Genomic DNA, 25,345 nt, shown 5'->3' on the forward strand with positions numbered 1-25,345 from the left:
TTATCTCCATGTTTTAACAAAGTCCTTAATGGTACCTTCTTTAGTTCTTTCTTGTGTGGCTTATGTTAAGCATGTGTTGGTATGTGATCTTAAGACATCTGAGACTATGTCCTTTATAAGGAACAGATATGTTGGGGGCTGGAGAGATGGCTCAGAGGTTAAGAGTACAGGCTGTTCTTCCAGAGGACCCAGGTTCAATTCCCAGCGCCCACATGGCAGCTCACAACTGTCTGCAACTCCAGTACCAGGGGATAAGACAAACACAAACATACATGCAAGCAAAACATTGGATTAACATAAAATAAAAACAAATACATTACAAAAAAGGAACAGATATGTCTATTTTTTTTTCACCTGAAACTGGAATTAGAGCTGATTGTGAGGTGCCATGTGGACCAGGTCTTGTGCAAGAACAGCCTGTGCTCTTAGCTGCTGAGCCATTTCTCCAGCCCCAAGAGCATAGAGCCTCCATTCCTGGTTTGAGTCTGGGAAGGCCAAAGTTGAAAAGCTTGTGTTTAATGAGAATCTTCGGTGCCTCATCCTGTGGCAGAGACAGATGGGCAAGAGAGCACGAGACCCACCCTGTGACAGCAGACCTTTTCCCACCGCCGTGGTTTTCCTGCTTGCTCCCTGTAGTACTGTGTCATTGCCGATCACACATGAACTCCGGGAGCACACATTCAAACCACAGTGTATACACATATCTAGGTTAGCAACGTGCCCTGGGCCACAGGCACGGGAAGCGCTGAGATCAGAGGAGAACCCCATCTCTGCTCATTGTACTTCGTCCAGTACAAGGGACCCCAATAGCCTTGCCCCACGCGCCGTGTTAGGAGAGAAGTCTGTTGACCGTAACTATAAACTCTCTCTTCCCTTGACAGGTTGCCTGAATGGTCTTGCTTCTCTTTCTGACTTGCCTGGTTTTCTCCTGCCTGACCTTTTCCTGGCTAAAAATCTGGGGGAAGATGACAGACTCGAAGCCGCTCACCAACAGTAAGGTGGAAGCCAATCTCCTTTCAAGCGAGGAGTCCCTTTCAGCCTCAGAGCTGTCAGGGGAACAGCTGCAGGAACATGGCGACCACAGCTGTCTGTCCTACAGAGGTCCCAGAGACGCCAGTCAGCAGAGGAACTCCCTGCCAAGCTCATGCCAGAGGCCTCCGAGGAACCCACTGTCTTCCAATGACACCTGGCCCTCCCCAGAACTCCAAACCAACTGGACAGCCGCCCCGGGCCCAGAGGTTCCAGATGCTAATGGGTTGTCCTTCCCAGCCAGGCCCCCGAGCCAGAGGACAGTATCCCCCTCCAGAGAGGACAGGAAGCAGGCACACATCAAGAGACAGCTGATGACCAGCTTTATCCTGGGCTCCCTGGATGACAACTCCTCTGATGAGGACCCTAGTGCCGGCTCCTTCCAGAACTCCTCCCGGAAGAGCAGCAGGGCTAGCCTGGGCACTCTGTCCCAGGAGGCTGCATTGAACACAAGTGATCCTGAATCTCACGCGCCTACTATGAGGTAACGGACCTTCTCTTCATACTGGGAATATGATTTAGGAGTAAGGTTTGTATCTCTGATTTTGCAGCGGGATTGGCTTCCTTCCTCGGCTCCTCCCTCTGATCTTCTAACGCATGTGTGTTAGAAGCCATGTTGAAGGGGTAGCCATGTAGAAGAGCAGAAGGCAAAGCCTGTCTTCTTTGCTTCTTGTTCCCTCCTTTCAGAATTACTGATTGTGCACCTGCTGTGTGCACCTTCTGTATGCACCTGCTGTGTACACCTGCTGTGTGCACCTGCTGTTTGCACCTGTTGTTTATACTTACTGTGTGTACCTGCTGTATGCACCTGCTGTGTACACCTGCTGAGTGTTCAGGGTTCCATGCCAGGAAAGTGGCTTTCTAGAGCTCTCAGCCAAGCTGGGCACGATGATCTTGTGGGTGACAAGTTACCAGTTAAAAAACTCCAGGTGATCACTGGAGGGAGATCTCCCTGCCTCCTAATGAGACAGCACTTCCTTCTTTCCCTCATCCAACAGTAAACTAATCCCCACTGGTGCCTAGACTGCAGAAGCTCAACTTCTGTCACCTACTATCAGCTGTATCGTCAAAACCAAAACCTGCAGTCACTGCAGGTGCGGCTCTGTGTGTGCGTGCGCATGTGCATGGGAGCGTGCCCATGCAACAGTGCAGGTGTGGAGGTCAGAGGACAACTCTATGGTCAGTTCTGAGAGTGGAGCTCAGGACATTGCGCTTTGCTGAGCCGTGTCATTGTCCTTGTCTTATGTTGAGGCGGGGTCTCTCACTGAGCCTGCTGCTCCCTGCTGCAGTACACTGGCTGATGGGTGAACCCCTGGGAATCCTTGCTTCCCCTGCCTCCCCAGAGCTGAGTCACAGATGCCTATTGTCACATCTGGCTTTAAGGAATCCAAACTTGGGGTCCTTATGCCTTTGTGGCATGCGCTTTCCCATGGAATCACTTTCTAGCCTCCCTCCCTCCCTCCCTTCCTTCCTTCCTTCCTTCTTTCCTTCCTTCCTTCCTTCCTTCCTTCCTTCCTTCCTTCCTTCCTTCCTCCCTCCCCCTTCCTTCTCTCTCTCTCTCTCTCTTTCTCTCTCTTTCTCTCTCTCTCTCTTTCTTTCTTTCTTTCTTTCTTTCTTTCTTTCTTTCTTTCTTCCTTCCTTCCTTCCTTCCTTCCTTCCTTCCTTCCTTTCTTTCTTTCTTTCTTTCTTTCTTTCTTTCTTTCTTTCTTTCTTTCTTTCTTTCTTTTTCTTCCTTCCTGTGTAACAGAAGGTGCCCTTGATTCTCTGATCTTTTTACCTCTGCATCCTGAATGCTGGGATTTCAAACATAGGCCATCACATCTGGCCATTTAAAAATTCTATAAAGTTATATAAAGTGTAAACAACCCCAAGTAGCTAGTAGTTATCATATCAGTGTGAATCTAAAACCTAGTGGTCGGGCTGGAGAGATGGCTCAGTGGTTAAGAGCACCGACTGCTCTTCTGAAGGTCCTGAGTTCAAATCCCAGCAACCACATGGTGGCTCACAACCATCCATAATGAGATCTGACGCCCTCTTCTGGTGTATCTGAAGACAGCTACAGTGTACTTAGATATAATAATAATAATAAATAAATCTTTAAAAAAAACAACAACAAAAACCTAGAGGTCAAGGAGGCTCTAACTGTGTGAATTGATTTACCAAGAAGGCAGACTTGACAAAGTTGTAACATTGTTGTTGTTTCCTGAATCTTAGAGTCTCAAAGGTTGTGAGGATTCAGATTCAACAAATTAATATTTCCAAGGTATTTAGCAAGAAAACAAAGCACTGACTAAATAGCCTGTTAAAAATGAAGGGAGCCGGGCGTGGTGGTGCACGCCTTTAATCCCAGCACTCGGTAGGCAGAGGCAGGCAGATTTCTGAGTTCGAGGCCAGCCTGGTCTACAGAGTGAGTTCCAGGACAGCCAGGGCTACACATAGAAACCCTGTCTCAAAACAAAAACAAAAACAAAAACAAAAACAAACAAACAAACAAACAAAATGAAGGGGGGGAGAGCTGGGTGTGGTCATGAGTGCCTGTGATCCCAGCATTTGGGAGCCTGATGCTGAAGGAATAGGAGTTCAAAGCTTTCCTAGGCTATATAGTGAGTTCCACGAGTCTCTGGATAGTTTATACAGCCAAATCCTGTTGTAGCAGGGGAGGAGGGAGGGAGACAGGCACAGAGGGACAGGTGGTGCAAGAAGGAGAGGAAGGAAGAGAACAAAAGAAAGAGACAGGTGTGGTTTCGAATACCTGTTTTCTCCCCAATCACGAAGGTTACACACAGTTAGGTTTGTTTAAAACTCCAGCTGTAGAGAGGGCTTAGTCACTGAATGTGTTCTGCTCTAATAGAAGACCCGAGTTTGGCTCCCAGCATCTCATGTCCTCTAGCTAGGCATGCTGGCACCCGTTTAATCCTTTATGACAGAACTGTGTCAGGAAGGACTGAGCCTGTGGCTCTTTTGCCCTTTGTAGTTTCTGAGGCAGAGGCAGACAGATTTCTGTGTGTTTTGAGGCCAGCCTGGTCTACAGAGTGAGTTCCGAGACAGCCTGGGCTACACAGTAAGCAAGCGAGGGAGGTTCTGTATCAAAACAACAACAACAACAATAACAACAACAACAACAGCAACAACAACAACCCTACCACCACCACCACCACCAGAGACCAAGCCTGCTCTGTCAGTCAACATTTTCTCCAGCGCGGGAATGAGTATTAAAAAGAAAAAAGACGCCGGGTGTGGTGGCGCACGCCTTTAATCCCAGCACTCAGGAGGCAGAGGCAGGCAGATTTCTGAGTTCGAGGCCAACCTGGTCTACAAAGTGAGTTCCAGGACAGCCAGGGCTACACAGAGAAACCCTGTCTCGAAAAACAAAACAAGGGGCTGGTGAGATGGCTCAGTGGGTAAGAGCACCCGACTGCTCTTCCGAAGGTCCAGAGTTCAAATCCCAGCAACCACATGGTGGCTCACAACCATCTGTAACAAGATCTGACGCCCTCTTCTGAACAGTGTCCTTACATATAATAAATAAATAAATCTTTAAAAAAAAAAAGAAAAACAAAACAAAACAAAACAAACAACAACAAAAAAAAGACAGACAACATTGTAACGTGACCCCAGTCAATTCTGAGACTGAAGGCAAATTTTATTTTCCAATCCACTTTTTGTACCATTTTAATTACATGCAAGTATTTTGGGCAAGCAGTACAATAAGGAACTAACAAAGCAGCATGGAATTGTATGTGCTGTGCTGCCATGACAGTTGTTTAAAAGGGCTCGTCATAAGGACCAAAATACTTGAGCCCACTTCCTCGTCCAAGCCCAAAAATCTTGCCTGAAGCCTAGTTCTTTTTTTCCACTCTAAGACTAAAACTCTTGCCTTACCTTACTTCTCTATTACAGCCTAATGTTAGATTCTTGCTGAAACTTCCTTCCTTATTATGCCCTAATGTCCGATTCCTGCCTGAAGCTCATTTCCTTGTCCTTGGCCAATGTCAGACTCCTGCCAAGTGGTACAGTTCTTACCCACTGAGCCATCTCACCAGCCCCTACTGTGAATTTCTTAAAGATTGTCCTGTCCCTGATATGATTATGTGGCCCTTGGCCTGAGAGATTCCATTTGGGTTTGGTCTGGGGGAGCCTGGAGATCAGGCCACATCAGCCACCTCTAGATATTTTACGTAACAACAGTGTGGGTCAGGCATTTGGCCGGCCAGACACTTGTGGCAAGCTGGAGCAGGGAGGGTGTGAAACTTGCCCATAGAAGACAGGTGTGTGAACAAGCCTGCGTCAGCAGAATCCAGGAGACCTCCTTTCTTCTCATTTTTCCTGTTCAGTTGCTGTCTCAGTCTGTTTTTTTTTTTTTTTACTATAACAAAATACCTGAGGCTGAGTAAATGGAAAGAATAGAGGAGGTTCACTTGATTCTGGGCAGTCCAAGAGCAGAGCAGACCTGTGACCCATCCTCACACAGAATCCTAATACGGCAGAGGCGCCCCAAGGGAAGACAAGCCAGAGTGATAACTCAGGCCTTTCTTCCTCTTCTTATAAAGCCATTAATGCCATCGCGGGATGGGGGATCAGATCCTCATGACCTCATCCAACCTTAATTCCCCAAGGCCCCATCTCCAGATATGAATTCAGGCTATGAATTCTCCAGCAGGAGAACTTCAGCCAGATGTGGTGTGGGTGGGATATACACACACCGTGGCCACTGCTAGCTAGTCCCCGAAAATCTTGAGGTACCCAGCCTCTGGAGAAAGAAATCTAGACGAGATGTTTAGCTGAGTGTTTTAGGCTTTTTCCCATTTCAAAGACAGATAGTGGCGGCCCAGGAGATGGTCTTGATATCTGTCCAGGACTCTGACCTTAGGACAGAGCTTTGGCAGAGATGGCTGTGCCTGGGGCTCTGTGGTCCTCTGTGGTTTCTGATCAAGCCCTGCGGCAGCAGCTCTGCTTCACCTTCATGGGCTTCTTCCTGCTGGACCCGCCGCAGCAGGTGGAAGCTCCTGCCCTTCCTGCCTGTCCTCCTTTTCCCAACCCAAAGCCCTCCTCTTTCTGGCTCCTTGTTTCTTTCACACTAAAGGTTTCTTTGTTCCCATCAGGCCTGACAGTTCTGCATCGAAGCTGTATGTTCTCTTCCTCTTCCTTCTCCTCCTCCTCTTCCTCCTCCTCCTCCTCTTCCTCCTGCTCCTTTCTTTTTCCCTTTGCTTTTCGAGACAGGGCTTCTCTGTGTAGCTCTGTCAGTCCTGGGATTTGCTCTGCAGACCATGATGCTGTCCTTAAACTCAAAAGTCTGCCTGCCTCTGCCTCCCAAGTGCTTGGATTAAAGGCAGGCAGCCACCATTGTGCCTGGCTTGGGACTTGCACTTGCAATGGCAGACATGTGCTTTGGTTTGGCTGTCTGTCAATATCTTAGTATTCCTGGAGATACAGAGGAAGGACTGGCCTTTTTACTTTGTAATGTGCCCAGCCATCCAGGGCTCCCTTACCCTGACCCACCTTTAAAGAATCCAGCTGCTAGCTTCTATACTATCTGCTCTGTGGCTCTCACAACTCTTGGTTCTGCCTTTTATGTCTTTATCTGGTTCCTTCTGTGTCGCCTCTCTCCTGTGCTGGGTAGCAAGTCCCTAAGTGTAGGGTCTGTCTTTCCTCACCACCATGTGCTGGCTGAAGGTAGGTAGGCTTTGAATATTGGCCAGATGCATGGATGAAACCAGCAATGTGTACCCTCTTCAGACAAAATCTGCATTGGGGGGGGGGCGTAGTAAATACTTAGACAAACATGGAAATCAATGGATGAATTGTTGGTGGATCAATGAATAGACGGATAGACATATGAGTAGGTGGGTGGATGGATGGTAGATGGATGGATGAATGAACAAGTGGTTAGATAGATAGATGAAACAGAGATGGACAGATGTAGGTTGATAGATAGACAGATGGATGGGTGACTAGATGGATGGACAGATAGATGGATGGGCAGATGGAAGGATGGATAAATGAATGGGTAGAGGAATAGATAGATGAATAGGTTGGTGGATATTGATTCTCTTTGGCCTTTCCCTGGACTTGGTTGGTCCTTGAGGGCTGAAATTCTCACACAACTCACACAGAAACAGAGTCAACAAGCACATCACAGGGTGTGGCAAAACAGCCTCTGACACTGCCTTTGTTCAGGGACACACCATGGTGTTGGCTGCATGCTGTGGGGTCAGCAGAGTGGGACAAGACAGGTTCAGGATCACAACACTGCAGTGCTATGAGACGGAGCGTTCTTTACTGGTGTGAGCCCCCTTACCCGCAGGCCTACTCATCCCACTGCACAAACATCCGTGTTATAATGAAGAGGACAGCTTTGCCTTTCTAGAAACCACGTTCCAAGTCCCAAAGCACACTGGGCCCTGAGAGTTCAAAGAGAGGACTCTGCGCGTGTGTCCTGTGCAGGAGCAGTCCTTAGCACACATGGGCACAGAAAATGCTGGGATTTCACAGTTGTACTTGTGTGTGTGTGTGTGTGTGTGTGTATGACTGTGTGTATGGTGGCATGTGTGTGGTTCTATGTGCAGTATGGGTGTTTTAGTGTGGGTGGTATGTGTGTTAGTATGTGTGATTGTATATAGTATGTGGTCATGTGTATGTATGTGCTCATGTGTGTGTATGTGGTATGTGTAGTACGTATATGTGGTTGTGTTGAGTGTGTGTGTGTGTGCCTATGTGTCACAGAGTGTGTGCAGAGATCAGAGGCCAACATTCTGGAGTCACTTCTCCTACCTTATGAGTCCTAAGGACTGAACTCAGGTTGGCTGAGGCTGACCTTGACCTCCTGACCTCCTTGCTTCTGTCTCCCAAGAGCTGGGGCCACAGGCTCCTGTTTCCATAAGCAGTTTACACAGCGCTGGAGACTGCGCCTGGGCTTCCTGTGTGTTGGGCAAACACTACCAGCTGAACCGGAGCACTACCCCTGAGTTTTCTTTTGGTGACAGCCAATTGTACAATGGTTCTGTAGATCAGAAGGTGCAGACAAGAGATTCAACCCAGGTCACACTGCAGGGTAACGACAGGCCAAGATTGTCAATCCACAGTTTTCTACCCCACAGCTAGCCACTTGCCATCAGGCCCTTGCTGACCTGTCTGTTTCTTGTCACTGACCAAGATTTTCCCTCTGTAATACCCAAAAGTTATATTTAGCTGCTCGCCGGGTGTGGTAGCACACGTCTTTAATCCCAGCACTTGGGAGGCAGAGGCAGGTGGATCTCTGAGGCCATCCTGGTCTTACAGAGTGAGTTCCAGGACAGCCAGAGCTACACAGAGAAACCCTGTCTCAAACAAACAAACAAACAAACAAACAAAAAATTTAGCTGCTCATAGGCCAAGAGAAAGGCTTAAAAATGAGGCAGGGCCACAGCCCCATTTGAGCTACTTCAATCAAAAGCACAGCTTTTTAGGGAAGGTGACTCATGCCTGTAATCCCAGCACTTTGGGAGGCTGAGGCAGGAAGGTCAGGAGTTCGAGGCCAGCCTCAGTTACATGAGATTCTGTTTGGGCAGTGGGGGGAGCTAAGGGTGGGGTGGAGGGTGGAGGGTGGAGGGATAGCATTTGAAATGTAAATAAAGAAAATATTTAATAAAAAATTTCGGGGCTGGTGAGATGGCTCAGTGGGTAAGAGCACCCGACTGCTCTTCCGAAGGTCCGGAGTTCAAATCCCAGCAACCACATGGTGGCTCACAACCATCTGTAACAAGATCTGACTCCCTCTTTGGAGTGTCTGAGGACAGCTACAGTGTAATAAATAAATAAATCTTTAAAAAAAATTTCAAAAAAAAAAAAAGAGTGGGGTGGAGAGATGGTGGGGTGGGGGCCACAGCCATTGGTGTTTGCACGAGGCAGAACAAGACACCAGGGTGTGTAGTACTCCATCCTTCCCATCTTTTATTCCTCTTTTTTTTTTTTAGAATTATTTTTTTAAAGATTTATTTATTATTATAAGTACACAGTTGCTGTCTTCAGATGCACCAGAAGAGGGCGCCAGATCTCATTACGGGTGGTTGTAAGCCGTGGTTGCTGGGATTTGAACTCAGGACCTCTGGAAGAGCAGTCAGTGCTCTTACCTGCTGAGCCATCTCGCCAGCTCCCATCTTTTATTCCTTAGTATTAAATACCGATAGAGGAAAATCCACCAGGGTGTGATGGCAACCACCGTAGTCGAGCCTACTAGGACAGCTAAGGCAAGAGGTTAGCCCAAACCCAAGGCTTTGCCTGGGCAGCTGTGGAAAAACCAAAAAAGAATTTGACCCCAGTGACTTCTCAGACTTGCGTGTTTCTGATGACCTTGGTGGCGTGGAGGAGTACAGATGGAACCACTGGGATGTGCTGCATCTGCCTGCCTCTTCACTTTAGGGTAGCGTTGGGGGGCTGAGGCAGAAGATCATGGTTGTAAAGTGTCACTACCAGGTATACCGAGAGTCCGGGATGTCAACATACCATAATGCTGAGATCAAATCTCTCTGTGTGCTGCAATTTGCTTTCTCCTGCCAAAAAGAATTCGGGCAAATTCACATCAAGTTTGCCCCAGCTGCTGCTGCTTGATCTCATGGTCCGGCTGTGTGAACCGCTGTCCCTAGAACCCCCCCCCCCCCCCCCCGTGAAAGTTGCAGGCGCCTTTCACGCTGTCAGCAGGAAAGTAGGCTATCCCCCAGAACATTGAGGGAGTGTCGGGAGTTCGGAGATAAAACCTCTCTGGCTGCCAGGAAGCTGCAGAGCAGGGCTCTTCTGTAGGATCCTGAGCTGGGCAGGGAGGGCTGTTTTGAGTATCTTCATTTCCCCCCCCCCCCCGTTTTTGATGCGGTTACTTTAAATTGGGTCGGTGGGAGGATGGATACTTTTGGATACTGGTGGGTAACTTCCAAAAAGAAAAACATTTCCCTTACCTCCCTCCTTCTCTTCTTCCCTCCCTTCCTCCTTTTTCTCCTTTTTTGAGGAGGAGAAGTTAAAACCACGGGGGAACCTTCTAGAAAGTCCTAACCGAGAATTTTGCTCACCCGTTTTATTTTCCTTCAAGTGTCTAACATACGATCTAACACATCTAACCTCGGAACCTGGGCAAGGGTCCCAGTTGTGGAGGCAGGGTGCTTAGTGCCCCCTAGAGGGAGACCCCGGACTTGGAGCTCAGCGCACAGTGCTTGACCACTAAGCCACGCCCCAGCCCCTCCCCCAATGGCTCATGGAGATGCTCGTTTGGATGATCTTCAGATCCTACTTAAGTACAGTCCTGTCCCAAGGATTCACGTCCATCTCTGGTCCACACCTTCCTCATCTGTGCTGCTAAGGAGCGGTGGGGATGAGACGGGGGCTCCCGGGCTTGTCCGCGTTTTGTTGATGCGTAACAGGGGTCCTGGTGGCCCCCGACAGTAAAATCGCTTGCCACCAATCCTGATAATTCAATCTCCAGGACTCAAGTAGTGGAAGGCGAGGACCAATTCCTACAAATCGGTTTTTTTTTTCTTTTTTCTTTTCTTAAAGATTTATTTATTTATTATATGCAAGTACACTCTAGCTGTCTTCAGACACTCCAGAAGAGGGCATCAGATCTTGTTATGGATGGTTGTAAGCCACCATTTGGTTGCTGGGATTTGAACTCAAGACCTTTAGAAGGTCAGTCGGTGCTCTTCCCCGCTGAGCCATCTCTCCAGCCCAATAAATCGGTTTCTTTATCTCCACACTTGCTGAGGAAGGGCCACTAACCGCCAATAAACAAACAAACAAACAAGTGAATGAATGAATAGTAAATAAATAAATAATAAATGTAACTTAAAAAGTCAAGTGCTTCTTGGAGGGATGTCTTAAGAGGCTCTGAAGCGACCTCCCTCTTCTGAACAGTTTTCAGTATTTTCCTCGGATCCCTCCTACGGGTGTCCAAAGTCTGGACGGCAGTGCAGAGGGCTGTGGAACCCACAACCGCCACCTCTCGGGAGGGGTTCTGGGGAGGGACGTGAAATACATCCTTGAGTCCTAAACTCAAGGTCAGGGGCAGAAGTATGGCGCAGGGACAGCCCTGGAGGAGGCGGGGTCTGGGCGGGACTAGTCCCTGGGGTGTGACCTGGAGTGGCTGGGAGCAGGATGGAAGGTTTGGCCCATGGGGCGTGGCCTAAGCGGATGTGGAGGGCGTGGCCAGGCAATCAGCATGGGTGGGATCTGGGTGCCCGGTGAGAGGTGTGGCCTGGGGAGGGCGTGGCCAGGCGGGCCTTGGTTTGGGTTTCCCAGAGTCTGGAACAGTTCGGGATGGCCGGGGAGGCTCGCTGTCCCGCGACCCACAGCTGTCACAAGCTGCGGCCAGGGCCCCTCCTCGAGGACGCCTCAACCTCCGCCTCTGGTGGCGAGCTGGTGACCCTGCTGTGCCTTGGGAGCCGGGCTTGCTCGCTTCCTGTGATTAGGGGGTGCAAACTGCACATCCCCCGCCCTGTTGGGATTGGCCCGGTAGGCTGGGCAACATGAGCCCTGCCAAATGCAAGGTCTGTTTCCCTGAGCTCGCAGGAAAGTAAGTAAGCCCGCGATTTTAATAACTGCTTTTGCAAACTTAACGCACCCCTCTCCGTCCAGGTCAACTGTCTGCCCCTTAGCACCTCGCCTTTCCCCCTTCTTCCGCCCCAAGAGATGCGAGCTTAGCTTGGCCGCTGCAGGAAGAATCCCACCGCTCAAACTTGCGGCCTAGGTGGGCAACCAGTGACGATGTTTGGAGAGCTCTGCCCACCACACAGCTGCCTCAAGATTGTTCCCTGGGACGCACTACTCTTCCCTCCATCTTCATCCCTTTGGCCTTGAGAAAATAACGTTTGTGGGAGGCAACACTTATTGAGGCTGAAGCCTTGGGAAAACCCAGACATCCTGAGCAGGCTTTGTATTTGAGGTCACTTTCTGAGCGTACCCCACTGTTTTCCTTTTCTCTTTCATTTTATTGCACTTTAAACCACTCACCAAAGGGATGCTGTATTCGCTGCTGAGAATTCAGCCCGAATAAGGGAGTGCGGTACACATTTATAATCCTAGCACTGCTGAGGCAGGAGGATTGAGTTAAGAGGCCAGCTTGGGCTATATAGGAAAACCCACACACGTAAAGCCCCTCCCCCCCCAAAAAAAGCCCAAATGAACAAACTAAGGAAATTATAAACACGAAGAGGAGTAAAGATATAATTCCACCTGGATCAACAGCTGATACTTGACAAATCTTGTTTTCAGAGCAGATGTTTAATTTATAAAATTGAACCATATTTATTGTAACCTATTAGTCTTTTTAAAAAAATTTATTTTATGTATTTGAATGCTCTATCTGCATATACACCTGCATGCCAGAAGAGGGCATCAGATCCCATTTCAGATGGTTGTGAGCTACCATGTGGTTGCTAGGAATTGAACTCAAGGTCAGGTTAGGAGCCAGTGCTCTTAACCGCTGAGTCATCTCTCCAGCCCCTTTTTTTTTTTTTTTCCTTCTTCTTTTTCTTTTCTTTTTCCCAAATTGGCTCTGCAAATTATGAGTTTATCTGCATTTATCTGGCCTGAGGGCAGTGGTTCTTATGCTTTTAAATAATTAAAAACAATCAAGAGAAGAACACTGTTCATGTAAAAAACAAACAAACAAAACTAGGAGGAATTCAAAGGCCAGAGTGCATAAATAAAGTTTTATTGGCACACAGCTTCACTCGCTGGTTTCTGGGAAGCCTGTGGCACATCTTGCTAGAAGTCCTCAGTAGTGACAGAGGGCAGACTTTATAACACCTGAAGTATCAGCTAGCTGTGACTTGCCATGCTTGTAGGTGTCAGCCAATCTCACATGCTACAACATCCAATCTCTCTGCCTCCAGAGGATTGGGATTAAAGGTGCACCACTGCACTCTTACTTAGCCCAGGCTGGCCTTGAACTCACCATTCCACCCAAGGGTACCTTCAACTCCTGCTGCTCCTTCTTCCTCTGTTTTCTGAGTGCTGGGATTACAGATATGTAGTCCCTGTTTAAAAAAAAAAAAAAATATATATATATATATATATATATATATACATACATATATATATTCTGAGTGCTGAGATGGATATTATACACACACACACACACACACATATATATATATAAAATGTACATATGTTGTATAGATATATAGCCTGCTGATGAAGCCCCCATGTCAGCCTAGCTCAGGGTCAGTGTGCTGTTTTCCTAAAAAGCCAAATAGTAAATACTTTGTGACAATACAGCCTTTCACAGCTACTCACTGCTGTTTCCTGTGGCAGTAGCTACCTGTTTATATGGGACTGGCTGTGTTCCATTAAAGGACCTTGAAATGAGCCGTTTGTATGATTTATTGTGTATCATAATATAGAATTCTTTGGACCCCCCCTCCCCCAGAACCACTTAAATCTGTTTAAACCATTCACAGCAGATTAAGATCGGCCCAGGGACTCTGATTGTTCACCCTTGACCTGGTATCATTCCAGAAGGCATCCGGAGGTTGTATGGCCTGAGAAATTCCCAAAGGTTGGGCTGGCAAGCCAGGGCAGCAGACAATTCCTGGAATCTACCCAGTGGAAGGGGAGAACTGACTTCTAAATGTTGTCCTCTGATTTCTTTCCACATACATGCAGCCCATCCACAAATAAGTTAAATTAAAACATTGAAATAGAAATTATAGAAGGTCTATTTATCTGGTATCATAGTTATATGTAAGATTTGATTTATTTCTATGTGTGTATATGATGTGTGTGTGTGTGTATGTGTATCTGTATTTGCTGTGTGTGTGTATGCATGTGCATGCATGGGTGCATGTGTGCATGTTATGTGCATGTGCATGCGAGAGTGTGTATGCCATCAGAGGCCAGAAGAGGGTGCCAGATCCTCTGGAAATGGATTACAGGTAGCTGTAAGCCACCTGATTTGAGTGCTGGCTTCCCAAAAGGAACAGCAAGCTCTCTTTAACAGCTGAGCCATCTCTGCAGCTCCTGGGATCCCAGTATTGAGTTGTCTGTAGGAAAGTAAATTCAGTGGCTTCCCCTGGCTCCAAGTCTTCTCCCTGCATTTCCATTACTGACAACAGAAACTCAGCACTCACACTGCCTTCCACCCATCACCTGGTGGTCAGGATGGTAGAGGGCAAGGGATTTGAGTGTTGGAGAACGCCAGGGCCCTGGACAGGGAGGCAGCTGGGACATTCCTATCAGGGACAAGTCTCCTTCAGTGTACAGCCTGTTTATCCTTTTCCAGATTCTTTGTTCTTCGGTCCTAGGACAGTACCCAAGGTCTGCTGCACCATAGGCAAGTGTCATATTGCTTAGTGACACACCCACCTCCCTAGATGCTTCATGTCTGCAGACTTGCCTGACCCACCCCGAGAATTTGTTTTGTTGAAACAGTCTGTCTATGCTGCTCAGGCTGGCCTTGAACTCATGATCTTCCCTCCTCTGCCTCCCAGGAACTGGGATTTCAGGTGTGCACTACCACTTCCCCCTTTGGGTCCCCTGAATATTTCATCCTATGAGAGGAGGCACGGGGTGTTGTAGGGGCATCTTGAGGTCACAGGGGCAACCGATTCTACATCAGAAACTTGGGGCGTTTCACAGCTGGAGCTCTGCTGGTGTCTGTGGCCATGCTGTGTATTTGCACAGGGTTGAGCAACGTCTCTGATCTCACCTCCATACCCACACTCATTTCCAGAGACGACCCTGCAGTGCTTCGCCTTTGTATCCTAGTCAATCTTTCCTACCTCAGTATGAAAATCTGAGGTGAGATAGAGTTGGGTTACCAGCCCAGCTCTGCTGTTTGTCAGCTGCGGGACTTGAGGCCAGAGGACCTCTCTGAACCCCTGTCTCATTATTCCGAGCAGGAGATGGCAGCCTTTTTTATCCGGAGCAGTCGCATCGAGAAGGACCAGTCTGTTGTTTGCCCTTGAAAACATTGATTTCCTTCCATCCCCAAACAGCGCTGCCCAGGTCTTATGCCCAACAGCTGACTGGGTCTGGTGCTTGGCAGCTCCGTTGTTGATCGCTTTTCAGAGTCATTTCCAAAGCCACCGTGGAACATTTTGGCCCTCGCCCTGTCCTTCCTCCTTCCGCCTAAGGTCAGGGCTTAGCTCTGGGCCAGAGGCACGGCACTTAGCAAAGGTTCTCCCTTACTTGGCTCCAGTGCTGGGGGACGGTCGTCTGTCTGGAGCCAATGTTGGTTGGCCTCCAGCATTGTCAGAAAAGAATCAAAATAGTCCAGTCCCTGGAGATGGAGCCTGAGACAAGGCCTTCCCCACAGTCTTGTATGTGCTCTGGGTAGTTGCTGGCTTCCTGGTGAAGTGATTCCATTACCGACCTAAAACCAGTGTGGTACCACAGATGGTTCTGGGCCTTGAAATGGTGATTTTCTTTTCCATCAAATCGTATAAATGTGTCTGAGAGTGGGAGGGGTCAGACTTTCTGACACAGAGAGGCATCAGCCTGTCAGGGAAAGTCACAGACAGGAGAGACTGGTGTTCAGATGGGGGTTTTGTGGAGTGGGCTAAGCAAGTGGCTTGTTGCTGCTCCTCTTGGACCCTGACCCAGCTGGTGTGGCTGCTCATTGAGGGTGTACCACGCGCCACACCGAGCCCTCTATGTTCTGTCTATGGATGGTCCAGGCCACCTCACTTAATCCTGAGCAAGTGTGCAGCCATATTGAATGTGGTGCCTGATATTCTCCCCTTATTCCAGGTGAGGGAGTTGAATGCTTCAAAGGGAAGTGGAGTGGCTGTGGCTTTGGAAACCAGAGACCTGGCTGAGGAGAGGAACGATTACTACTGTCTTCTCCCTGGGGTCAGCAGGACGTGGTGTGTCAAGAGACAGGATGTTCTCATGAGGGGACATTTGGGTTGAGAACATGGCTCAGACAGTATTTCAAGTTGGGGATCTGAGTTTGGTTCTCCCAAACCCATATCAAGATAAATGTCGCCGGGCGGTGGTGGTGCACGCCTTTAATCCCAGCACTTGGGAGGCAGAGGCAGGAGGATTTCTGAGTTTGAAGCCAGCCTGGTCTACAGAGTGAGTTCCAGGACAGCGAGGGCTAGACAGAGAAACCCTGTCTCCAAAAAACCAAAAAAAAAAAAAAAAAAAAAAAGTCTGGACTAGGAGGTGGAGGCAGGAGGATGTGCGGAAGTTACCACCAGCCAGTGCAGCCAAATCGGTGAGCCCCAGGCTAGTGAGAGATTCTGTCTCAAGGGGGGAGGGTATGTGGATGGCATTCCAGGGGATAGCACCCAAAGCTGTCTTCTGGCCTTCATACGCATGTTCACACGTGCACACACATGAACATACATGAACACACATGAACATGTATGCTCTGTGAGAACTAAAAGGGAACATTCACATAACTAGTATCTCAAGCAAACCCCGGGACACCGACAATGTAAGGGCCGGGATGGAGAGCCATGCTGCTTGGGTGGTTAGGAGGGTGGTAAGAGAATGAGTAGGTTAGTGGGCTAGCCTCAGAACTGCAACAAAGCATATAATGTAGTAGGTTAGCCTCTGAACTTCACCGTCTAAACGTCAGCATATAGTAGAGAGAAAAAAAGAGGTAAGGAGATGTTTGAGTCCCTGGTGTGAGTTTCTGGATGGAGAAGGTGGGGTTTGGGGCTATATCTCAGAGTTCTTCCCGTGTCTGTGTGAATTGGGTTTCATTCCCAGCACCATAAAGAAACAGGACACCAGACTGAGAGGACCTGACAGGCCCACAGCCTCACTGACAGAGACAGACGTGGCTGTGTACACCATGACACCATCAGATACAGGGGATAGAAGAAGACGAAGCTTTGAGATATGGGAAAGCCAGGCCGTCACCAAGGATCAAAGATTAAACCCCACTAACCAAGCAAAAACCCTTAGAGGCTCTGACAGGACAATGACACAGGCTTCGAAAACTCAGCACAGATCAAACTAGTGGGCTGAACCCCAGGGCAGAAAAAAACAAAACAAAACAAAACAAAACAAAACAAAACAAAACAAAACAGAACAAAACAAAACAAAGCAGTCTCCAAAAAACAGTCACCAAACACACAAGGTGGCCAAGCCTTCCCCCTCCTCTTCTCCACTTCCCTAGCTTTCTCAGAAAGCCACTTGAGGATGTCTTCCATGAAAACCACAGGGCACACCAGGGAGGAGGAACAGACAGACACAGCAGAGCATCCAGCAGATAGATAGTCCAGGGCTCCTGGCAGTGATAACCAGGAAGCCAGGGAGAGTCGGGATACCATCATTGCACGCTGCTGAATATACACAGTGTCTGATATGAAGCTGCCAGGGGTGTGCTCCAGCAAAGCAAGGAAGTACCCCCAAAAAGAGGGAGCCCCCCAGTCACCCCAAATTAGGATCCTGCTCTGAGGAAAGACAAAAAAGAAGGACAGACATCCATGGTTCCGAGGCCTTAAGAACAGCCATTCAGCAGTGTGTGTCTGTGTGTGTATCAGATGTAGAACACTGCAGATGTGAAATGCCAGAGCCAACAGCAATTTTCTTTCACGGGAGTTACAGGGGAAAGGGGCAGGGACCACCCTCCGCACTGTGTTCTGATGTGTGTGTGTGTGTGTGTGTGTGTGTTTAATGATTTGTTTTGCGCATGTGTACATGTGTGTGTGTATACATGTGTGTGTGTATATACATGTGTGTGTGTGTGTGCATATGCCGTGGTGCCCGTGTGGAGGTCAGAGGACAACTTTTAGGAGTTGGTTCTCTCCTCCCATCACGTGGGTCTTGGGGATTGAACTATTGAACTCAGGTCTTCAGGCTCGGCAGGCAGCCAGTGCCTCTACCCACTTAGCCATCCTGCCTCTCTGGTCACGTGATTTTTCGTTTGTTTTTCAAGCTTTTACTGAACCTCAGCAGTGAGTTGTCACCCATACTGACCTTCTCGAGAGGTTTCTTCTTCTTCTTCTTCTTCTTCTTCTTCTTCTTCTTCTTCTCTCTCTCTCTCTCTCTCTCTCCCCCTTTCTTTTATTTTTATTTATTTTGTTTTCCAAGACAGGGTTTCTCTTGTGTGGCCCTGGCTGTCCTGGAACTCACTCTGTAGACCAGGCTGGCCTCAAACTCAGGAGATCCACCTGCCTCTGCCTCAAGAGTCTATTTATTTTTATTATATGTGTATGAGTGCTTGCCTGCACATATGTCTGTGTACCATGCATGTGATCCATGGAGGTCAGAAAGTGGGTGTGTGTGTCAGACTCCCTGGAACTGGAGTTACAGCTGGGAGCCCCATGTGGGTGCTGTGAACTGAGTCCTCTGTAAGAGCAGCTAGTGCTCTTAGCTGGCGATTCTCTCCAGGGAGAAAGATTTGATCATGCAACAGGGATGAGGGTCACCACAGTCTAGAGGGTTTGGTGGGTCCCCTTCCTCTCTGCGTTTCCCATACAGACACGCACAGGCACACTGACCAACATGGAAGATTGCCTTTGGCTCAGAGGCTCCCTTCCGTCTCTATCCCAATCCACTCACTCTTTCCTTCATCTTAGTCTCTCTGGGGTGGAGGTTGGGGGTGAGGTGGGGGGGGGGTTGGGGGATTAGTGGGTTGGGGGTGGGGTAGGCGTGATCTTCAGCTAGACCTCTCTGGTGCTAGATCAACCTTCCCACATTTCCAGGCCCAGGGTGGGGAGGGAGGGTGTGTTTGGATGTTCAGGAAGGAAAGCAAAGATGTCACAAGGACAACTTCTGTACTGTGCTCTTTTTTGTGGGGGTGGGGTTGTTTTGTTTTGTTTATGTATATGTATACACTGTAGCTGTCTTCAGACACACCAGAAGAGGGCATCCAATCCCATTACAGACGGTTGTGAGCCACCATGTGGTTTCTGGGAATTGAACTCAGGACCTCTGGAAGAGCAGCCAGTGCTCTTAACCACTGAGCCATCTCTCCAACCCCTGTACTGTGTTCTTTAAAACAAAAGTTTTGTAAAATATATTCATGGAAGCTACAGGGGCTAAATTTGACAGGTGGTAGATGAAGAGTCAGAGTGTGTGGATCCCCCTTCCTGACCACAGAACACCTGCCCCTGCTGTAAGTTCCCAAATCAGGACCATGTCAATCAAGTAAGGGCTGAGTTATCTCAGGGCAGGGACAGTGGCACAGGCCTCCTAGGGTAGCACTGTCTGGCCTTGAGTCTTCTTGTTCATCCAGGTTTGTGTGTGTGTGTGTGTGTGTGTGTGTGTACGTGCGTGTACACAGGGTATTTCAGGGTATGTGAGTGTATGTGAATGTGTACAGGGTGTATGTATGAAGTATGTGAGTGAGTGTGTGAGCGAGTGTGTGTGTGTATGATACTCTCTGGCCACTGGCTTTGCCCGTACAGCTCCAGGCTCCTGTCCTGGGGACCCCAGGCTTCCTCCCTCACGGCTGCTATTTTTCCTTTGCAGGCCCAGCATGTCTGGACTCCATCTGGTGAAGAGAGGCCGAGAACACAAGAAACTGGACCTGCACAGAGATTTCACCGTCGCGTCCCCAGCCGAGTTTGTCACTCGGTTTGGAGGCAACAGGGTCATAGAGAAGGTAGAGACATGTCTTATAGGCTAGTGATTGAGGGGGCCGGGCCCTTTTCTTCTTGGAGGTCCAGCATCAGGCTTTTTCTTCCCACTTCAGAGGTCGAGGACGCCTCCTCTTGGGACATCTGTTTGGGCAATGAGTGCTTGCCTTTGGGAGCTTTTTACACACACACACAGCATGGGTGAATTAGCCCATTCCTCAGAAATGGAGACTGAGTCTCTGGCCTTGATCAAGAGGCTCCTGAGTGCTTTGGGGAATGGAGCCACTTCCTGGGTCGACGGTAGGAGAGCAGCGAAGCTGCTGCCAGCCACTTTCAGAGGTTAGGGCTTCTTAGAGGAGAGGAGACCACGAACTACAGTGAGCAGGTCCCTTGGTTATGTCTCCTGTGTTCATGACAAGCTGTGGCCCAGAGGTGGGATGCAGGTTGTCCAAGGTTAATAAGAGGAGTCGAAGGGATTTGAACGTGGCTTGATGGTTCCTCCGTCTTGCTCCAAACACTCAGGGTCTCCTGGGAAAGAACATTGCTTTTTTTTAAGATTTATTTATTTTTTTATGTGAGTACACTGTTGCTGTCTTCAGACACACCAGAAGAGAGCATTGGATCCCATTACAGATGGTTTTGAGCCACCATGTGGTTGCTGGGAATTGAACTCAGGACCTTTGAAAGAGCAGTCAGTGAGCCATCTTTCCAGTCCCTGTTTTGGATTTTTTTTGTTTTGTTTTGTTTTTTTGTTTTGAATTTTGTGTATCCCAGGCTAGCCTCAAACCCCAAGGATAAACTTGCCCTTGTGATAATCCCACCTGTACCTCCCAAGTGTGTGCCATGACGGCCAGTCTATGCAGTACTAGCCACTGAACCCAGGACTCCTCCACTTCTAGACTCTGTATTTTGGACTCATTAGGAGACTGTTTTGCTGCGGCGGACCGGGCTCAGTCAGCCCCCCTTAATCTGCAGAAAAAAATTTGGGGGTCCCGGTTTCAGTTGGGCAAAGAGTTGGTGACAATATTAACACAAGGGAGTGTGGTATCTGAATGTAATTTGTCTCAAAGTGAGCAGCAGTCTTATAAGTGACTTTTACACAAAACAGGGAAATGTGTACTTAAAAGCTAACAGGAACCAGCTGGGATAAAATTCAATGTTAACATCTGGGATCAAAAGCAGCCCCACCTAAGGTCAGCTTAATCTTAGAAGTCAGGGGTAAGGGCATCGTGCCCTTGCCGTAGTTCCTATTCTAGTCTATTGTATAGTCCACCTTCCCCATAGGCCATTGTAAATTCCTGTGTATGGGTGTAACTCAGCTATCTATAGTTCTAAGTATCTACTCTGGTTCCTCCCTAGACCCCAATCTTCCTTCTTCCTAGATAATGGTAAATTTTTGCATATGGGAGTAGCTTGCCCTGAGATTTCTAACTCTTATCCAGTAAAATACTGTAAGAAAGCATGCAAGACCCTCCACATTATTGCAGGGACAAATCTGGGGCATTCTAGCTATGGGGATGCCAAATTTCCAGGGGACCAAGTTTCCGTGAACTTTTCACCTCTGGACTATATCCAGGTTTTTGGGGCCTGTCACACGTGTCACTACTGGAATGGATGTAGCGTTTTGCAGCCGGCTCCACTGTGGCTGGTGTTTCGTCCTCAGAACATCACAGCTCACTAGCCTCAGGTAGCCTCTGCCCGGTGCTCTCACACTTTCTGACTTAGTAGCTGATCCCAGCTTGCCCTCAGTACTGGAGATTCATGAGAAAGCCTGTACCTGGAAATGAGAGTGGAGAGATCTAGCTCCCCCCAATGGGGCTCCAAGAATGTGTCTTCCCTTGCCACCTCCAGCCCTCTGAACCAAGCCTTGCTTTAGCAATGAGAAAGCCACGTTAGGCTGTACTCATTCCTTCCCAGTGGTGGCCCTCTCCAGTGATGCTCACCCTGAGTGATTCTCCTCCCCAGTGGTGCTCCTCCCCAGTGGTGCTCCCAGCAGTGATGCTTCTCCCCAGGGGTGCCCCTCCCCAGTCGTGCTCCCCTGCAGTTTTGCTTCCCTGCAGTGGTGTTCCCCAAAGACTTAGCAGGGCCATGCAGGAGAGCCAGGAGCCTTGGTCAAGGCCTGAGGTCACAGTGTGAGCTTGACTGGGCCTGAGTTTCCCCATCTGTTAAACAGAGGCAGTCACATCCCACACTTCAGAGGAGGCCAGGCCTTAGCAGCATGGCCAGGGTTGTGTAGCAGTGGGAGAGAACACAGGAAGGAACTGCTCTGTGAGTCAGAGCTTGAGACCAGAGGCCTAATTACCTGTGGAGATTGGGTATTATTTATTTATTTTAAAGATTTATTTATTTATTATATGTAAGTACACTGTAGCTGTCTTCAGACACTCCAGAAGAGGGTGTCAGATCTCATTACGGATGGTTGTGAGCCACCATGTGGTTGCTGGGATTTGAACTCCAGACCTTCGGAAGAGCAGTCGGGTGCTCTTACCCACTGAGCCATCTCACCAGCCCGGGTATTATTTATTTTGAGACAGGGTTTCATTCTGTAGCCAGGATATCTGTGACCTTGAAGTCTTTCTTCAGTTTCTAGACAGATTCTGCCTGGATTCTTTTTCTTTTTCTTTTTTTCTTTTTTTCTTTTTTTTTTTTTTTTAAGATTTATTTATTATTATATGTAAGTACACTGTAGTTGTCTTCAGACACACCAGAAGAGGGAGTCAGATCTTGTTACGGATGGTTATGAGCCACCATGTGGTTGCTGGGATTTGAACTCTGGACCTTCGGAAGAGCAGTCGGGTGCTCTTACCCACTGAGCCATCTCACCAGCCCCCTTTTTTTTTTTTTTTTTTGAGACAGGGTCTCACTGTGTAGCCCTGGCTGCCCTGGAAGTCTCTGTGTAGACCAGGATGGCCTCAAACTCAGAGATCTGCCTGTCTCTGCCTCCTGAGTGCTAACATTATGCCCAACTCAAAAGATTTATGTATTCTATATTATGAGTGTTTGTCAGCATATGTATGTATGAATGTATGTATGTATGTATGTATGTATGTATACATGTATATATATATACATATATATATACATGTATATATATACATACATATATGCAGTGTGCATGCAGTTTTCTCAGAGGACAGAAGAGGGCGCTAGATCCCCTGGAACTGGAGTTACAGATGCTTATAAAAGATCTGCTGTGTAGGTGCTGAGAACTGAACAACCCAGGTCCCCTGTCAGAGCAGCCAGAGGCCTACCGAGCCATCTCTCCAGGCCTGAGAGATGCTGATGGTCTTTCTTTAGTGCTGGGGGATTGTCTTAGTTAGGGTTTTACTGCTGTGAAGAGACACCATGACCAAAGCAACTCTTATAAGGACAACATTTAATTGGGGCTGGCTGACAGGTCCATTATCATCAAGGCAGGAGCATGGCAGTGTCCAGGCAGATGTGGGGCTTGAGAAGCTGTGAGTTCCACCTCTTGTTCCGAAGGCAGCTAGGAGAAGACTGACTTCTAGCCAGCTCGGATGAGGGTATTAAAGCCCACGCCCAACCAAACAAAAGAAACCCAACCAAACAAAAATGTATAGTTATTGCTAAAGGTTTGTGTGTGTGTGTGTGTGTGTGTGTGTGTGTGTGTGTGTGTGAGCACATTCTATACAGCACTGGATCTGTCTCCATCTCTGCCTCCAACTCGTCTGGGTCCCCGTTCCCCAAATTCATGACCTCTTCTGTAATTATTGTTACACACACAAACACAAACACACACACATACACACACACACACACACAACTGGGCTACTGGGTCCATTTAGTGTTATTTCTATGTGCAGGCTCCCAGAGCCTTGGGATGTTATGCAGGAAGGAAGGTTTTCTTACCTCTCCTCTCAGCAGCCATTGGCAACACACACACACACACACACACACACACACACACATCTATCTATCTATCTTGGAATTTGCTCTGTAGACCAGGCTGGCCTTGAATTCACAGAGATCCTTCTGCCTCTGCCACCCAGGTGCTCAGTGATGCTTTTAAAAATACCAAATCAGAGCATTGACAATGCAGAAGAAACCGAAGGGCCGTTTGAAGTACGGGTTTAGAGAGATAGGTTTTGAGCCCCTGCTCTGCTGGCTCTGTGACACTGAGGCGATGTCTCAGCTTTCCCGGTGTCTCCCTCAGGTGCTCATCGCCAACAATGGCATCGCTGCGGTCAAGTGTATGCGCTCCATCCGCCGCTGGGCCTACGAGATGTTCCGTAATGAACGTGCCATCCGGTTCGTGGTCATGGTGACGCCCGAGGATCTGAAGGCCAACGCAGGTACCTGAACTTGACCACTCGGCTCAACTCCATGCTATCCATCTCAGCCAGCCCTCACCTCCTCCACCCTGCCCAGACAGATCCCTCCTGGACCCTGGAGCTGTAGGCTCTCTTTCACTGTCTTCTTCTTATGTGCTCTTTTGCATGCCGGCATGCATATCATCCATTTTAAAATTTTAATCACCACACAGCGTAGCAGGTGTCATTATGGCATCTTCAAGGAGAATTAATTTTTGTTCATTCTCCTTTCCCACTTCTTTCTCATCCCCACAACCCCCCTCACTTCCATTCCCCATAACAGTTTCTTTAGCTGTCTTTCCTGCAGCCAGGTGTGTTGTTTTATTTGTTAATCTCTGTGGCTTATTTTCCTTTGGTCCTGTTGAAACCAAACATACTGTAAAGTCAGCAATTTGCTTTTTAGTGCTTTTGTAGACCCTCCCCCGCTCAGAGCCCACGATGCTCTTCCTGGTGCCAGCAACCTCATCTTTGTCCGCATCCCTCAGGAATACAGGCTCAGCTCTGCACAGACACAGCCTGCTTGTTACTTGGTCCCATTTAACAGATACCACAGTAGAGGCACAGGAATATAGGTTCATTGCTGGCATAGCAGCCTATTGCCAGCAGGGGGCACTCTCCTGTGGGGTCCTCTTGTCACCTCACACTGACATTCTCCACATGGTTTGGCTCTGGTTGGCTCCGATTTGTATACCTTGCCCTCTAAGTCTGGGCAGACAAGGTGGCTGTCAGGCTGTTTCCTAGATCCTCCCCAGTGCCTGATGCTCACTACTTGGCAGCATCAGGGAGGCGTGGCTTTTTCTGGCTTTCTTCCTGTCTTGGGATTCCACTGCAGACGTTTTTTCAGGATTTGGGGGAATTCCAGTCTGATACACCAACCTTCGACTTCGCATTGGGTTTGGATCTACGGGGCAGACACTGCTTGGCGATGTCCCTCCCCGTTACCCTTTGCTCTTTATCGTGGATGGATTTCTTTTTTTGTGTGTGTTTTTGTTTTTGTTCTTTTGATTTTTCGAAACAGGGTTTCTTTGTGCAGTCCTGGCTGTCCTGGAACTCACTCTGTAGACCAGGTTGGCCTCAAACTCAGAAATTCGCCTGCCTCTGCCTCCCAAGTGCTGGGATTAAAGGCATGCAGTAGGATACCCCCACATATATGGAGCCCTAGGTTTGAATCCTCATAACACACACAAAAAAAAACCCAGACGAAGTGGCATATTACTGTAATCCCAGTCCTTGAGAGGCAGAGTTCAGAAGTTCAAGGTCCGTCCTTGACGTCATAGAGTTGAGGCTAGCCTGGGCTTCCAAGAGACCCAGTGATCAAACTAACCACCAAACACCACTTTATTTAACAATAAAACATTAAGATGGGCCTTAAGTAGGACTAATAATACCCATCCCCGCCTTTTCCCTTTTATCCTAAAGCATAGCCATTGCCATAAAAGTAAAACTCTTGATTTTCTTCTGATTTTGTGGACGACACCCATGGTC

General features: G+C 48.3%; 1 protein-coding gene across 5 annotated transcripts in view; it reads left to right on the forward strand.

The window, feature by feature from the left end:
* Acacb (acetyl-Coenzyme A carboxylase beta) overlaps positions 1-25,345 on the forward strand; it is a 104,441-nt gene that overhangs the window by 18,307 nt on the left and 60,789 nt on the right. For 3 of the 5 annotated variants that reach the window (XM_006530111.3, XM_006530113.3, XM_006530112.3), the window contains exons 2-4: positions 882-1,513; positions 19,423-19,555; positions 23,704-23,842. In XM_006530111.3, the coding sequence (XP_006530174.1) occupies positions 891-1,513; positions 19,423-19,555; positions 23,704-23,842 (895 nt within the window). In that variant the 5' untranslated portion in view covers positions 882-890. Of the gene's footprint in view, positions 1-881; positions 1,514-11,253; positions 11,564-19,422; positions 19,556-23,703; positions 23,843-25,345 lie in introns of those variants that run through there. The other 2 variants (NM_133904.2, XM_006530114.4) reach the window with 2 other exon arrangements.

This window comes from Mus musculus, chromosome 5 (genome assembly GCF_000001635.26).
Source record: "Mus musculus strain C57BL/6J chromosome 5, GRCm38.p6 C57BL/6J".
Taxonomy (NCBI): domain Eukaryota; kingdom Metazoa; phylum Chordata; class Mammalia; order Rodentia; family Muridae; genus Mus; species Mus musculus.